At 40.4% G+C, this 17,713-nt stretch overlaps 1 protein-coding gene across 1 annotated transcript; it reads left to right on the top strand.

Moving 5' to 3' along the window:
* The first annotated feature begins 708 nt into the window (after positions 1-708).
* Positions 709-16,552, top strand: DYNLT3 (dynein light chain Tctex-type 3). The gene is made up of 5 exons (XM_030575772.1): positions 709-787; positions 2,892-2,933; positions 10,710-10,833; positions 12,425-12,502; positions 14,104-16,552. The coding sequence occupies exons 1-5, from the start codon at positions 758-760 to the stop codon at positions 14,178-14,180; spliced, it is 351 nt and encodes a 116-aa protein (XP_030431632.1). The 5' UTR covers positions 709-757; the 3' UTR covers positions 14,181-16,552.
* The last annotated feature ends 1,161 nt before the right edge of the window (positions 16,553-17,713 follow it).

Raw genomic sequence — 17,713 nt, 5'->3', positions numbered from 1 at the left:
GTAAAGATCCCACTACCCCAGCCCCCAATGAAGAGATGCAAAAGTCCATACAGCATTTTTTTACCGCTTTATACAACATTTTTCATCCCCAAGATCTCAAATTGATTTAAGAAAAGAGGCCTAAGCATCAGCTCCAGTTTTCAGTGGCAAAGATTTAAGCACAGAGAACTTAATAATTTGCCCCAAATCACACAGCTCTAACAAGTGCAGAGCCAGGAAAAGCAGCAGCCAGCCCGCCCGCCCGAGTGCCAGCCTGGTACCTTAGCCAGTAGGTCACCGCCTGCCCCCACTGCGGCACCGGAAACCTTAGGGGTTCTCCAGCAAACCAAGGGGAGCCAGACTGGCTATTTCTCGGGGTAAAACAGAGGCCTCCCCACACACCAATCTCATAAGCCCTTTCCAGCCTTTACTGCCCATGGCGGGGGCTGGGGGGGATGAGACCAGCACACAAGCCCATTTGTCGTCCCCCCCCCCTTTGACAGGTCAGCAGAACACAGCACCAGTGACCGATGGGCTTTCACCACAGACATCAGCCCCTTTACTGCTCTGTGCCCATTTACTCCAGAGCAGGGGCGGCCAGTGAGAACAGGGCGGTTCAGGAGTCTCGTCTCCGCCCCCTCCATCTGGCTGGGCCGGGGGCTCCGACGGGCGCTCTCCCCCCGGCGCCCGGCAGGGGTCGCTGCCGCAGGAGGCCGCAGGCCGGCCGGGGAGCGGGAGGCGGAGCCGCGCCGGTCAGAGCCGCCGCCGGAGCCGGGCCATGGAGGAGTTTCACCCCCACAGCGACGAGGTGGGCGCGGGGCGCTGCGGGGGGGGCGCCCAGCAGCGGGGGCATCGCCCGGCGCCAGAGACCCGCCCGGCCCGGCCCGGCCCGGCCCGGCGCGAGGGAACCGGGCGGGCTTTGAGCCAGCGGCCTCGGGGGCTCCGAGCGCGGGGCTGGGCCCGGCCGGGACGTCAGGCAGGAGCCCCCCGGGGAAGGGGGTCGGCCCAGCCCGCCGAGTCCAGCAGCGCAGAGCCCGCGCGGGCCAGAGGTGGCGCTGAGTTGTGTATCCCCGGGGGGGGGGGGGTGTCCGCCGCCTTGCTAGGGTGACTAGGCAGCAAATGTGAAAAATTGGGATGGGGGCAGGGGGTAATAGGAGCCTGTATAAAACAAAGACCCAGAAATCGGGACTGTCTCTATAAAATCAGGACATCTGGTGACCCCAAACATGGCCCCGGTCCAGAAAGCCCCCTTTCCTCCTGGGCTGCGGCTGGGGCAGGAGTCACGCTGGGACAAGGCTGAGGTCTAGCAGAGGTGGGAGTTGCAGGTAGCCAGATCTGTACCAGCAGCTGCTTCTTGCAACTCTCTTGATACAGAGTAGGCAGTAGTGGTTTGAAGCAGAGCTAGATACACTGTTACACCAGAAGACATAAGCTCAGTTGCTGGGGAGAATATATGAAAAAAATCATCCACAAGAAGGCTACAACATCTCTGTGAAGAAGGGAGGTGGGGTGGGCAAACAAGTGTTGAAGTTTCAGTTTATAAAGTTAATGCTGAATAAGTCTGCACTCCTGGTTTTTCCTCCCTGTCTTCATGTGTAAAAAGAGAATATATTCTTAGGACAATTATTGAGCTTTGAAAGAGTGCTTTGAAAGAGAAATTGAGAATGACAAAATGGCTTTAGAGGGAATGATTTGATTTAGGACTAGTTCCAGCAACTGGATTTGTTTGCCCAGCTTTCTGCACCATGCACAAATCCCCATTGATGTCAGTATCAAGGGTCCACCTGCACAACACAAATTACAGGATGTGGCTTTTCAAGGATTAAGGGACAATCTTCCTAGAGCACAGTGTTTATATTTCAAAAATAACCTTTGAAAATCCTACAGATTTAGTTATCAATTGATATTTATGACAAGTTTGTAACCCCCAAGCATAAATCAAAAAAAAATTTTTTTTTAAGAAATGCAGAAAACTTCTGGGCCCACTCTACGAACAGTAAAATGAATCACAAGATCTTATTTACTTCATTTTGCTATGCTCTTTCCCAGCCAGAGAAGAAGAATTAAACTGTCCAGATTTAGTCTATTCAACCCTGCCTCTCCACTTCTAGGAACCACTATAGCACAGCAAAAACGACAAGAATTAGTACTTTCTCATTGGGTAGGTTGCTTGTGTATCTTGGTCTGTAAAGACAGCACTCAACACCAAAGTGTTGTGTATTAGGTAAGGCATGTGGGGGAGTGGAGGGAGAAAGTAACAGGTGGAATAAACTAATGAAGGGAAGGCAACAGAGAAAAAACAACAAAAAGATGAGAGGGGAAAACCAGCAGACAAATGCAGAGAAGACTGGTGATTTAAATGAAAAAAATATATATTCTGAATAAGTGACTTGGCATTCTAGTGCCTGTAAAAGTCAGCATTTGTAGTACTAGGATTGCAATCCCCTGTTTTATAGTTTGTTAAAATACATGTAAAAATAGTCAATAGGAATCCTCATTTCAGTGGGATTGGGTTCCCTATGAAGGGAGTTCAATTCAGTCTTTTGTTCTGGTGGATATTCATGATGATGTGTAAGGCATGCCTAGAGACATGGTATAAATCTTTTAGGATAGGGAAAAATGAGTTTGGACCTTGGTATCTAGGCCTCAGCTTTTAAAATCTCTCTTTGATGGGGTTCTAACACAGGGATTAATGCCAGATGGCAGCTGCGTTGTGTTGAAGAATGGAGGTATTTTTAAAACTACTTTTCCTCTAGTTGGGGTTTAAAATACAATTTAACTGGGTGTGGTGCTTGATCTATGCCTTTTCTAGTTGTGGTAAGGAAAATTATATCCCAAGTATTTATTTTCTCCCCAGAATAATGTGAAATGCTATAAGTAACTGATTATACTTCTAACTTTTTAAATTATAGATGACCTTCAATGCTGAGGAAGCTCACAACATTGTTAAGGAGGTAGGCAGTGTTTAACAATTTTAGTGACTTGAATGAAATACAGTATTTAGAAAAAGCTGTGTATCACTTTCAATGATACTTTCATGCTTTTAGCATACGTTCATATTTATTTATTAAACGTAATTTTGGAATTCGTTTTGAAGACAGATTTTAATGCCTTTTTATACAAGGAAAAGTAGGCTATGATGAATAATCTGTAATAGAATTTATTAAATGCAATACCATGGCAACCAGCAACTGAATAGTTCAGAGCCTATTGCTTACAGGTCCTGTGGAGTTCTGTAGGAGACAGTGTATTAAAATAAGATTCCCTGAAGGACTTTGCAGACTCTGCAAGTCCTTCTCTGCAAGTCTTGTCAAAGTTCACATTTCAAAAATTGTTCCAGTATACACAGCAAGCACAAAAACAATGTCAGAAACAGTTCATCTCTTTACACAACTAGCCTTTCAAGGTAAGGATAAATACTGTACACTTTTTTTTTTGGCGCATCTGATACAGGGAATTGTCTAGCATTAATGCAGCTCTCGAAAGACTAGAAACCTTGAGAAAGTGGACTGTTGCAGAGGAGCATGTGGATCGGACACAGACTTCTCTTAGGGGAGAGTCTGATGATAGAGAATCTCCAGGTTATAGTCAGGAACAAAGGACAGAAGAGGATAATGTAAGGGCCGGATCAGATGATAAACAGTCACATAAAAAAGAACCTGGCACATCAGAAAAGGGCAGACAAATAAACAAGGACAAGTTTTTAAAGTGCTTATACTCAAATGCTAGAAGTCTAAATAATAAGATGGGTGAACTAGAGTGCCTTGTAATAAAGGAGGATATTGATATAATAGGCATCACAGAAACTTGGTGGACTGAGAGCAATCAGTGGGACACAATCATTCCGGGGTACAAAATATATCGGAAGGACAGAACAGGTCGTGCAGGGGAAGGAGTGGCACTATATGTGAAAGAAAATGTAAATTCAAATGAAGTAAAAATCTTAAGCGAATCCACACGTTCCATAGAATCACTGTGGATAGAAATTTCATGCTCTAATAAAAATATAACATTAGGGATCTATTATCGACCACCTGACCAGGACAGTAATAGTGATGATGAAATGCTAAGGGAAATTAGAGAGGCTATCAAAATTAAGAACCCAATAATAGTGGAGGATTTCAGTTATCCCCATATTGACTGGGAACATTTCACTTCAGGACGAAATGCAGAGATGAAATTTCTCGATACTTTAAATGACTGCTTTATGGAACAGCTGGTACGGGAACCCACAAGGGGAGAGGCAACTCTAGATTTAATCCTGAGTGGCGCGCAGGAGCTGGTCCAAGAGGTAACTATAGCAGGACCGCTTGGAAATAGTGACCATAATACAATAACATTCAACATCCCTGTGGTGGGAAGAACACCTCAACAGCTCAACACTGTGGCATTTAATTTCAAAAGGAGGAACTATACAAAAATGTGGGGGTTAGTTAAACAAAAGTTAAAAGGTACAGTGACTAAAGTGAAATCCCTGCAAGTTGCATGGGCCCTTTTTAAAGACACCATAATAGAGGCCCAACTTCAATGTATACCCCCAATTAAGAAACATAGTAAAAGAACTGAAAAAGAGCCACCGTGGCTTAACAACCATGTAAAAGAAGCAGTGAGAGATAAAAAGACCTCCTTTAAAAAGTGGAAGTCAAATCCTAGTGAGGCAAATAGAAAGGAGCACAAACACTGCCAGCTTAAGTGCAAGAGTGTAATAAGAAAAGCCAAAGAGGAGTTTGAAGAACGGCTAGCCAAAAACTCCAAAGGTAGTAACAAATTGTTAAGTACATCAGAAGCAGGAAGCCTGCTAAACAACCAGTGGGGCCCCTTGACGATCAAAATACAAAAGGTGCGCTTAAAGACGATAAAGTAATTGCAGAGAAACTAAATGGATTCTTTGTGTCAGTCTTCACGGCTGAGGATGTTAGGGAGATTCCCAAATCTGAACTGGCTTTTGTAGGTGACAAATCTGAGGAACTGTCACAGATTGAAGTGTCACTAGAGGAGGTTTTGGAATTAATTGATAAACTCAACGTTAACAAGTCACCGGGACCTGATGGCATTCATCCAAGAGTTCTGAAAGAACTCAGATATGAAGTTGCGGAACTATTAACTAAGGTTTGTAACCTGTCCTTTAAAATCAGCTTTGGTATCCAATGACTGGAAGTTAGCTAATGTAACGCCAATATTTAAAAATGGTTCTAGAGGTGATCCCGGCAATTACAGACAGGTAAGTCTAACATTGGTACCGGGGAAATTAGTCGAAACAATAGTTAAGAATAAAATTGTCAGACACATAGAAAAACATAAACTGTTGAGCAATAGTCAACATGGTTTCTGTAAAGGGAAATTGTGTCTTACTAATCTATTAGAGTTCTTTGAAGTGATCAACAAATGTGGACAAAGGGGATCCAGTGGACATAGTGTACTTAGATTTCCAGAAAGCCTTTGACAAGGTCCCTCACCAAAGGCTCTTACGTAAATTAAGCTGTCATGGAATAAAAGGGAAGGTCCTTTCATGGACTGAGAACTGGCTAAAAGACAGGGAAGAAAGGGTAGGAATTAATGGTAAATTTTCAAAATGGAGAGGGGTAACTAGTGGTGTTCCCCAAGGGTCAGTCCTAGGACCAATCCTATTCAATTTATTCATAAATGATCTGGAGAAAGGGGTAAACAGTGAGGTGGCAAAGTTTGTAGATGATACTGAACTACTCAAGATTGTTAATTCCAAAGCAGATTGTGAAGAACTTCAAAAAGATCTCACAAAACTAAGTGATTGGGCAACAAAATGGCAAATGAAATTTAATGTGGATAAATGTAAAGTGATGCACATTGGAAAAAATAACCCCAACTATACATACAATATGATGGGGGTTAATTTAGCTGCAACGAGTCAGGAAAAAGATCTTGGCGTCATCGTGGATAGTTCTCTGAAGATGTCCACACAGTATGCAGAGGCGGTCAAAAAAGCAAACAAGATGTTAGGAATCATTAAAAAGGGGATAGAGAATAAGACTGAGAATATATTATTGCCCTTATATAAATCCGTGGTATGCCCACATCTCGAATACTGTGTACAGATGTGGTCTCCTCACCTCAAAAAAGATATTCTAGCACTAGAAAAGGTTCAGAAAAGGGCAACTAAAATGATTAGGGGTTTGGAGAGAGTCCCATATGAGGAAAGATTAAAGAGGCTAGGCCTCTTCAGCTTGGAAAACAGGAGACTAAGGGGGTATATGATAGAGGTATATAAAATCATGAGTGATGTTGAGAAAGTGGATAAGGAAAAGTATTTACTTATTCCCATAATACAAGAAGTAGGGGTCACCAAATGAAATTAATAGGTAGCAGGTTTAAAACAAATAAAAGGAAGTTCTTCACACAGCGCACAGTCAGCTTGTGGAACTCCTTACCTGAGGAGGTTGTGAAAGCTGGGACTATAACAATGTTTAAAAGGGAACTGGATAAATTCCTGGTGGCTAAGTCCATAAATGGCTATTAGCCGGGAAGGGTAAAGAATGGTGTCCCTAGCCTCTGTTCATCAGAGGATGGAGATGGATGGCAGGAGAGAGATCACTTGATCATTGCCTGTTAGCTTCACTCCCTCTGGGGCACCTGGCATTGGCCACTGTCGGTAGACAGATACTGGGCTAGATGGACCTTTGGTCTGACCCGGTACGGCCGTTCTTATGAGAAGATTTCTTTTAAATAAATATTCATAAAATGGTATCAAGTTACCAACAGCCCTGTCTTACTTCCTGTAAGTGTCACAATGTATAAAGGTTGATTAAAACTAGCTGAGGAGTTTGATCCTGCCCATCCTCAGGGCATAGGCCTCCTAAATAACTTAAGTGGGAGTTGAGTGTATGGGGTTTACATCACCGAGTCTAAAAAATGTACGCGGTCTCATTTAGTTGTGTAGACTTTCAGATGTTAATTTCTTTACAATCTAAGATTGGTCAATATTATATTTAGTCTCAGTGTGTGAATTCACATGACTGGATTCCTTTATGATAGAGGCTGCAATTTAATTAGAAGAGATTAAATTTACAGAGAATGTTTTCAGTTTTTTACCATTTTAAGTTTACATTGTTGGGTTAAACCAACGTGTATTGTTTCCATTAGATATGTTCCTTAAAGGGTTTTTTTTATGTTCCAGTAGCACTTAGGAAACCATACTGTACTTCAGAACACAAGCAGTGACACCTCAGCATTCCAGATAGCCACTGGCTATCAGTAAGAGTAATGGGAAATTTTAGTTCCCTCACTGTGAAATAAACTCAAATGTTCACTTGACAGAATTGTTAGAACATATTCAATGGCAGAAGGTGAAGGTTGCTGGGTAGTATGTGATCCTGTTGCAGAATGTTGAGTTGAGCAAAACTCTAACTCTTCTGAAAACTGGGAAATACAGTTGAAGTTGTCTTAGAGTCCTTAACACTGCTCTCTTTCAGCAATGCCCCAATATACCTGGATAACAGACTTACCTTTACTCTGCCAATCCCACAGTTGCTGAAATACACATTCTTTGCTTGCTTTCACAACTCATTCATTCTCACCCACAGAACTCCATCTAACGCTATTACAGGAAAAAGAAAAAAATGGTTGCACACGCCAGCTTCCCTGTGTTCCCCTGGAGCTGGCAGTAGCCAATGGGAGTTATTTGTATACACTCCAGGTGCAGTCAGTATGTTACGTGTATCTGTGCTAAATGGTGGGAGACACTTGTTGGGCCTGTTTGTAAAGGTATGTTTGGGATATGAGGATATCTGGATTATTTTGAAGTGCGTAGTAAAGCTTTGATTGTGATTTGAGGAGATCTTTGTTTTGCACCCTTTGTGCATGAGCAAAGGGAAGAGCTGCATATATACCTGCAGGATACAGTATGCATTATTTCAGTACAGAATTGCACGTTATATACTTTGCAGGGCAAAGGGGTTTTATTACAAAGGGGAATTGACTAAGTGTACGGGTGTAGGCCAGGATCTGGAACCTCCTGCGTCTTAAAGGCCAGTGTGAGTATTAGGGATGTAAAAGTTTAAGCAGTTAACTGGTAAGCATCAGTCTTATTGGTTTCAGTTAACAAGTAAACTCCTCTCCCCCCTCCTCCCAACCCAGGACTCCAGCCAGTGGCCGGGCCCTGCATAAAACATGGGGCTGCCACAGCACCCCTGACATCCCTAGTTCCCTGGTTAGACATTTGACAGTGTAACCAATAAAATTTTAATCAGTTACACGGTCACCTTTTTGAACTGCTATTTACATCCCTAGTGAGTATGTGGTATGTGCATACTGAGGCATTGCTTGAAGAGGGTAGATGGAATGTGGTATTGGGCAACCTTTGTCCCCCTCCCTCACTTTGTCCTTCCATAATGTTAGCTGGATTCCTGGAGATTGTAAAAGCTTGTACATTTCAACAATTCTTAGGGTGGCAGAGTAAAAGTTACACATGTTAACGAGGCATATTGGGGCATTTCTGAAAGAGGGCACAGTTAAGGGTGCATTTCCTACTTTTCAGAAGTTTGAGTTTTGCTCCACTTAGTATTCTGCAAGGGGACGATCTGCCACCAAGTAAACTATACTAATAGAAAGTTAAAGTTTTTTACTATTGAATTTCCTAGTTTTTTGAACAGGAAAAGATATGTTGGTGGTAGGGTTAGTAGGCATTCAGGCAGTTGTACACATATCCCACAATTTGCATACTAAACCAGCCAGCCCACCACTATCTTGCCATTCCCATCCCGCCGTCCATGTGCACACCCCAGCTGGACCCCTCTAGCCCTGCTTTAGCACACCTCCCCAGCCATATTCCTGACCCATTCAATACCTTTCCCCCCTGTAACCAGGCCCACTACTGTACCTAGTCTCCCCTACTTGTGGTGGTGGGAACACATCTCCCTGATGTCTTCACACCCTGGTATACAAAAGTTTCTTTTGCTGTTACTCCCCCCCCCCCATAACCCAACTCATATACAGTGCCTGGAGTTAAAAACAAACCATGTTACAGTGGAATAGTGTTTGTGTTCAGGTTTCAGAATGGTTGGAAGTTGGAGTTTGTGGCAGAGCCAGTAAGAGAAATGTCTTTCTGTTCCAAAAAGCAGACAGTTTTATATTTTGAGAGAAAGATCCTCTGACCCCATCCAATAAAAGTACCCAATCTTCCAAAACAGTGAGGTTTCAGAGCTTGTAATATTTCTGTGCAATGCAGTAGACATTTTTTGGTCAGCCATGACCCATCCAATTTCCTGATTAATCTTCTTCCAACACTTAATAGCTTTCATCTTATTGCTGTAGCAATTATGCAGACAATTAGCCAAATCAGAAAACTATCACAGTCCCCGGACACAAATCTCTGATGTGTGGTCCAAATCTGCTGTTATACATTGCACGAGGTGAACATCAGGAATAAGAGCCAGATCATTTACATTCAAGTGAATTGTCAGAGTCTCAGGTAGATCACAACTTCAAATCACTGGTTACACACCACAAAGTGGGCAAAACACAATGCCAATGCAGGCTACCTGTCTCAACCCAAATCACCTGTCATGATGTACACCTTGCTGTCTGGGAAACTCTTGCAACCTTGTGATCTGGGAATTGCCTAGAATCTGCATGTTGACAGCTCTGGCAACACAGTCCTTTTATCTCAGCAGTCAAGGTACCTGCACTGCTAGTTCCAAACCTCCATGCTATGTCTTTGGAAACCACATTAAACTGCCCCCAAGATCAGGAAGTTACCTCTCACTCCTTTTCTGCCCTCTCACCACTGCAGCCCCTCTTCCTGTCCCATCATTTCCTCCCTTCCCCACCCCAAAGTTTGTCTCCTCCCCACCTTGGTTAGGTTGCCTGCTGACCTAACAACAAGCACAGTAAAACCTCCCCATAAATAAAAACACATAAGACACCTTTTAGCTAGCAACATGAGTTATTAAATATTTATTGTGCAGGTGTACAAAGAAAAGGTCAGGTTCAGAGGAATGTGCTGACATAAATGCCCCGGGCAAGCATAAAGTAACTGCATAGAAACCCTCCTACTTTTCCCCCCCTTTATTGGTGCGTGTTAGCTGTAATCCTTTCAGGCAACACATCTGTGCAAGGATAGTGAACATGATTTTAAATATTCTCTCTCAGTTTGGGTTCCCATGCACCCTCTCACTTAGAGGGTACCATGCACTACCTTGATTAAACAGATTGAAACCATTCTTATCCACGTCACATCAATAGTTAGGTCCCTAGCTCTGTTAAAAAAAAGCTAGAAACAAAAACGGCTTTTTCCCCCCTCAAATTACTTCAAATTAGGGTCACTAACCCTACCCTGTGCCCTCCTGAGGCACACCTGCTTTCAAAACAATCTGATTAAGCATGTAGATTTTAAGAAAGCTTGTCTTTTAAACAGAAGTCATGTTGCTGTCTTAACTATTTAAAGGTCTTTTCTGCAATACATTTCTACAGACAGCCTCACTTTACCACATCAGTTGTACCTTTGAGCTAGAAAGAATATATAGTAAATAACCCAGCATCTATAGATGCTGAATTATATTTCATTTTCCAGTTCAGCAACTGGTATACAGTGAGGTAAATTGTTTTCAAAATCATTATTCTAAGATACTCAGTTGCCTTGCAAGTGCTCTGGGATTGTTTAGTAAATATTTGGAGTTACTCTATTAAACATGGTTTGTTTTGAGACATTTCATATTGATGTATTATTGCTGATGCAATTGATTTTTCTCTATTTGTAGTGCATAGAAGGGATTTTGGGCAAGGTAGATTACAATCACAACAAAGTCAATCAGTGGACTGCAACTATAGTGGAGCAATCTTTAACACATCTGGTAAAACTAGGAAAAACATACAAATACATTGGTAAGTACCAGTATCCATACTTTGCCTTATACGATTCAGATGAATAATTGCTGGGAAGAATTCGTTTTCAAGATGGGAAGTTTAAAAACATACCCTCTTAGTTTTCTCCTGTACTGTAATCTCTCCCGTCCGTCACCAGCCTGACCCCTCCCCCCCTCCCCCAAAAAAACAACCCCAGCACAAGCAATTAGGAACTGAGAAAATGTCCGTATCATTTGTATGTATGCTTAATCACTTAGACATTTATATGCAACAAAACTGTGGCAGTTTTTTCATTTTTAATTGATGCTGAATGCTGATAGTGTGCCTAGCCCTGTCCATGACATACCATAGGGACAGTCCTTTTCTAAAGGAGCTAAATCTGATAATTGTGTTTCCTGTTTCCCTTCTTTCTTTCCTTCTTTTTTTTTAAAGAGAAAGTAAAGAAAACCCAAAGTTATTACATCTGCCAAAAATTCTCATAATTTCAGAAGGTAGGTTGTATTAATCTAAATCCTTGCCAAAAGGATTTTAGAAATATTTGTACTTGAGGTTTAGTGTGCAGTACACACCCTTATAGAGGATGTTCAATTGATTGCATCTTAAAGGGTAGATTGTGTCCACTGTTTTCAAGGATGCACATGTGGAGAAGAAGTTAAAAGGGAAAAAGTACATTCTATGCCCACTTTGGCCCATTTGTGTAGGCTGGACACAGTGGCAAGGCAGGTCTTTCCTTTGGGGGGTGCAAGGACTGCTTCAGGCTCTAGCTGATGCTGGCACTTGCTTCTTCAAAGGCAGCTGCATCAGGCTAAATGCTGCACCCACTTAAAAGATGGTGTAAGACTACATGCTGTTTCTACTCAGAGGAATTCCAGAAGCACCATCTGTGTCAGGCACAGTTCCTCCTGCAGCTCACACTGGGACAGTGTGCCTCCACACCAACTTGGTGAATGGCTGTGCCTTCAAGTGCAAATTAATTCTAAATATTTTAAAAGATAATTAGGGAATTTAGTCATACCAATGAGCTTTCGGGAAAGGGGTTATTTGCATACCATTAGGGTTATGTCTACATTGCGAGCTAGAGGTGAGATTCCCCTGCTTGTGTATGTATACGTACTCATGCTAACTCTCAGAGCAGTGTATAGCACCATAGCCACAGTAGCAGCAGCATGGCTGAGCCTGAAACCAGCCTGGCTCAGTCATGTCTCCACTGCCACTACCTGTGCTACTACGTAGCCTAGAAGATATCTAAACAATTACCTCAAAAATGATAGATCAGTGTTAAGACACTTTCAGTAGACTTCATATTAAAAATCTTAGTATGAAGATTTTTAAAGGGAGTGTTGCATAATTGCTTTCCTTGTTTTGAGACTAGTTAAAAGGTAACTCAAGGCTTGCAGGTCAGTAAAATGGGAGCTGGTATACAACCGTGTGATATAGCAAATACATAAAGGGAAGAGGCTGCCATTCTTGTTTTGTCACTAAATGAATTAGTCTTCGCTGCATTTTCAGGCTTCCAGTTCTATGTTTCATAATGGTAGTTTCACTCAGTCTGCAGATTCACCAGTTGTTTTATTAATTAAAACACCGATTTTATTACTCTGTCCTTCAGTAACCTGTGCAGTGATGCAGAAGTGTGGCGCTGGTCTCCACACAGCAAGCTCGTGCTTTTGGGATACCACAACTGATGGTAAGTTCCCTCATTCAGATTCAAGTCAAATAAAAGACAGTGAATGTGCTACCTGTTGCTAAGCTGTGCTACAAATAATATTTTTAGCAGTTTGAAGGGTTGATTACAAAAAGCCACCAGATCTGGAAGCCTTGTATGCATTTTCAACAGATGCTCCCAGGATTGAATGAATAATAGATGGATGGAGAACATTGGGGTATGACAAAATTAGCAATACCAATGGAGCTATCTTCAGTTTGAAAGAAAGATTGTGTAAATTAGTCCCCATAGAAGATATTCAATTGTAGGGATGCTGACTTAATTAGTAGTGTGTGCTCTAAATGTAAATTTGCAATTCTGAATGTCTGCCTACTTATTATAAGTGGACTGCCCTACTCTCAGAGAAGCTGGCCCAAATAAGGAATTGGCATCTGTTTTTAGCTAAAGCAGAAATAGTTTGACTAATGTTGTTATGGCTTTTATTTCTTTCTTGCAGTCAGTTGTCATGTTCCTTTATTTTATTGACTTCTGCATTATTTCCAAGTTCCCCCATTTCAGTTCACAGTGTGGTGATGTAAGATTATTGGACTGCTTTCAAGCCTACCAAGGACTTAAAACGAGGCACCAGAATTCTATTATAAAAAAGGTTAAAAGACTGCATTTAAAACACAAGACTTAGTTGAATCATTAGTTAGAAAATAGGTTCCAATAAATAAGTACATTCAGGTCAGATTTTGTGTTGGGATACATATATATTGTTGGCTTTAGAAATGTCAAAGCAGCAGCTTCTTTAGCTGATTTCCCATTATGTCCATGTAAATAAAACCACATAGTCTTATCTATGTTCTTAATGTCGTAAGTGTAGTATGAGTCTATTCTTATTTTGCCATGGAAGTTTCTTTTACATACAAAAAAGCAAAAGAACCAAAGAGTATATAAAAGGATTTGAAAATATGGATTCATTGGCTGAACATGGAGGGAGCGGGAATTCCTTGTTGACAGGGTGGCAAGGACTGACTTAAATCAATGTTTTTAAAAACTCATTCTGAACCAGTCTTCTCTCCTATGACTGTGCCAGGTAGGCTTTAAGCTTAAGTAACTGTCAAATGCTATATGTTGTGATAGGGAAGAACAAGAAACGATTCTCTGACCTCAGGAAAATTATTAGTTCACAAGGACAAGAGGAAGTCATTAATCAGAGCTTTTCACTCCATTCTTACACCCAATAGCTATTTACATTTCTCTAATCTTTAGCAGCAGAATCAAAAGTTGGAGAAAAAGCAATTTTTCTCCAGGTTATAGAGAGAACTTAATTTGTTATATTATATTGGGGTTTTTACTTTATTTAAAACTAAGTTTATTAGTGAATAGTAGTATGTGTAAGTTTGATGCAGTTTTGATGGTATTAGTTTTTGTATTCTGAAGAGAAAAAGGTCAGAGTAAATTCATCTTTATGGAGAGGATTACAAATTCCTATTACATTTCCTCAAAGAAATGAGTATATGAGGGTTTTTTTAATCCTAAATTTCTGGTCTTTGGCACTGAAATGTAATAGAATTTAACAGAGAAGGCATGGGGAGCAAGCTTATTTTCTGATTATTTTTTTTTAAATTATCTTTTAGGTACCTGCACAGTGAGATGGGAAAACCGGACTATGAACTGCATTGTCAATGTTTTTGCCATTGCTGTTGTCCTGTAGTTGACTGGAGTACAAATATTAAGTTACACCAAAGCCTTTAAGATCAGAAAGTATCAAAATCTCAAAGCATATAGCCATTATATAATACTGTTTGTGCACTAAAAAAAGGTATGGACATGCTATAAAGTCCATTCCAAACAAATTGTCTCTCTTTAACTTGTGACAACTGGCTTATCTTTAGCAAATTTTAGCAATTTAAATATTCCAGATTGATGATATGTTAAACTGGAGATGTCATAATATTTATCAAATGAGAATATGGATATCTGCATCAAAAGATTACATCTCTAATGCAAGTGAAAGTGAGACTAGCATAGGTAAGCATACCTGTGCTTGTCTTAATCTAGGTAACACGATAGTATAGATGTGACTGCACTGGCTAGCTGCCCAAATACAAACCCATGAGTGAGCCCAGGTATGTACTCGGGTTGCTAGCCCATGCTGAACCTGTGCCACCATGTCTGCGCTATTGTTGTCCATACTATCTAGATTAAAAACAACACAGGCCTGCCTACCCACACTACAGTGACACCTTCACCTGCAGTGGAGACATAGGCAACTGACACTTTACTCACAGGGAGATGTAGTAATTTAATCAGCAAAAGTTAGATGAAAGGATACAAGCTTTAAGAAACAGCCAGATTAAAATACAGTTGGGAACAGACTAGGAATATATTACATTTACAATATTCCTAGTGTTGAATGATAACTATCAGTGCCTCATATCTGATTAAACAAGGCTATTTATATTATGCATTGATGCTGCATGAACACTAGTTACCTGATCAAGCATAAAAAGCCCAAACAACTTATACATTTATGCTTCTCTGCTTGGGGGACAAAATGACTTCATCATGCCAAAGCATTTATTTCTTCAGTGGACTCTAGTCCTTTTAAAGGGTATGCTCTTTCTTCTAATATCCTTTGGAACGTTGTCATTGAATGAAGTGGAAACATGATAGGGTGCACTGTGCATTAGCACTCAGTGCATATGAATATATATTTCTTAAAAGGAATTCACCAAATTATCAAACTAGTTTAATCTGACCTGGCCTGATTGGTCAGTGACTAGAAGAATGTAGGAAAACTCATGACGTGAGCACCTTGTACATTCCTGATCCAGTTTAAGTAGGTGTCTTTCCTAACAAAGGACCCAATTCTACACCCCTTGACCTCAGTAGAATCAGGTAGAGTTAAATAAATGAGTTTGTGGAGGTAGGAGATGCCTACATTTTTAAAAGGGCCTTATTTTCTCTAAGCACAAATATACGATACAGAACATATCCTTAAATTGTATTTATAAAAGTATTGCCTATACTCCCAAGTCTAAAACTGTGTAATAAATATAAAGTAGTAAAAAAATTAGTAACCTAGCTAAGGCCCCCATCTTGCAAACAAACAGTCACATGTGCTCAGTTCACAGATATGAGCAATCCTGTTACATGAAACAGTCACAGGATTAGTAAAATTATTTGTGTATGTAAGCAGTTGCAGGATTGGGGCCTACATTTTAGTCAATGCCTAAATTATGTAAATTGTCGAGTATTTGTACTGATCGTAAAAAGATCCAAGTTGTTACTGCCACTGAGTGGCTGCCTTTTTAAGTTCTGCCATATCTCAAACAACGCTTAAAAGGTTTTTCTCTTATTTACTATCTTTTCTAAAGATATGCAGTAACTATCTAATAGTTGCTATAAATCTGCTTTGCATTTTAACATGGACTTCGAAAGCACTGCTTCAATATTATGCAATCCTGATTTATTTATTTGTAATTATTTTTGATTTGGTCAAATGGCAAATATATCCTTAAAAAAAAAGGTTACAACAACCCTGGTTCTTCAAACTGTATTTTAAATTGCTACAAGGCTCCAAAAGTTAGAACCTGCATACATCTAGAATACACAGTGCTAGTTCACAATCCATTGCTTGGCAGGCATAAATAAAATAGAATTCAGCTTTTATATGAGCACAAAGAGAATGAAGCTCTAGAATATTGCATTTGTCTAAGAGGCAGGTATAGTGTGATAACAGTTGCATGGTGCACTGAATTTCAGATATATAGTAAGGTAAATGAAGAAAGATTATTTGGTTTAAGGCAAGATGTGGATGGGTAAAAATATAGGGATAGCTGCTATCCCATTAATTTTATGAGCTTTAGCTGCCATGACTGGAATAAATATTCCTAATAGCCATTAACTTTGTTAGTCTTTTTTGCTGTACTTGAAGATACGAAGTGATATCTTATTCAGTGTAACTAGGCTTGGTGGAGTTCCACTATGGAAAAGCTCGCTAAACAGTTTTAAAATATTGATTGTTGTAAAGTTACTTCATTTTATTTCTACCAAAAATAAAGATGGTTTGCCTTGGCTGTATTTACCGTTGGTAGGATCAGCTCATCATAGATAGCAGCTTGCTACTACACTTCTTCCTCCACCTTGTATTATTTTATAAGTGAAGCATCTTGTTACAAGTGCATAGATATTTTGGAAACTATGGATCTGTCCTGGCAAGTGTCCCAAAATTCAGGGAGTAGCGCTTATTTCTAATATCCTCTTACTGCTTTCCATACTATTTTACAAGGTAGCTTTTATTGGATCAACAAAATTACCTTCATTACAGAAACTTCAGGACCAGAGCACTTTATTCTACATTGTTTAATTGTTGACCCATTAGAAGAAAAATAAGTACAAAGTAGATTGTCTTCTCAGTGATGTCTTTAGCTACAAACATTTATTATTATAATTTATTCTAAAATACATTACTGCATTTCTTCAATATATAGGTATTTTTAAATAGTAAATTCTGATTTTTTTAAATACCCTTTATAGCCAACATCTCAAAGCACTTCAGAAAACTTACCATCAGACATGCAGTCTTATTAATGGGATGAAGAGTTTGCAGTGGGACCTATTATAAACCCCTAAACAAGATTGTTTTAGAACATAAGTAGTAACAAACTTAGCATGGTCAAAGATGGATAAGAACCTTGCAGATCCAGATGGAAAAAATACCAAAGCAGTTGGGGGGTGGAGGAGTAAGGGGCAAAATATCAATTTCTGTTACTTTTATTCTACTAACCCTGCAGATTCCCATCCAAGGGGTTGACCAGTGCAACCTGCTTTCCCCTTTTCATACTATGGAAACACCTGAGCTGGGATTCTCTGGCAGCTGAAATCATGCAGGAGCAAAGGTGCTAACTCTAGAGAATCATGATGTTTGCATAGATAGCCCTTGCTTTCACAGGTTGCATTATACTCACCCGCTCCTTTTTCAGGAAGCAAACTGAGTCCCCAAATCCTGATAGAGTTAATGGGAAACTGAGTAGAATCTTACAGAATTTCCAGTCTTCATGTGTGGGAGCAACCCATATAGATGACAGTAGGGCCTAAAATTAGTCTTATAATTTCATACCACCACCAATTCCTGCAAACATAATTTTGTCTTTCCAAAATAAAACCTTAAAAGTGGTTCTCTTATTATGCTTCTGTGATCAGAACAGGTGCAAAGCATGATACAATAGCCATCTCATATTT

The sequence above is a fragment of the Gopherus evgoodei genome, chromosome 1, assembly GCF_007399415.2.
Source record: "Gopherus evgoodei ecotype Sinaloan lineage chromosome 1, rGopEvg1_v1.p, whole genome shotgun sequence".
NCBI lineage: Eukaryota > Metazoa > Chordata > Testudines > Testudinidae > Gopherus > Gopherus evgoodei.
This window is presented reverse-complemented; position numbering and strand designations above follow the sequence as displayed.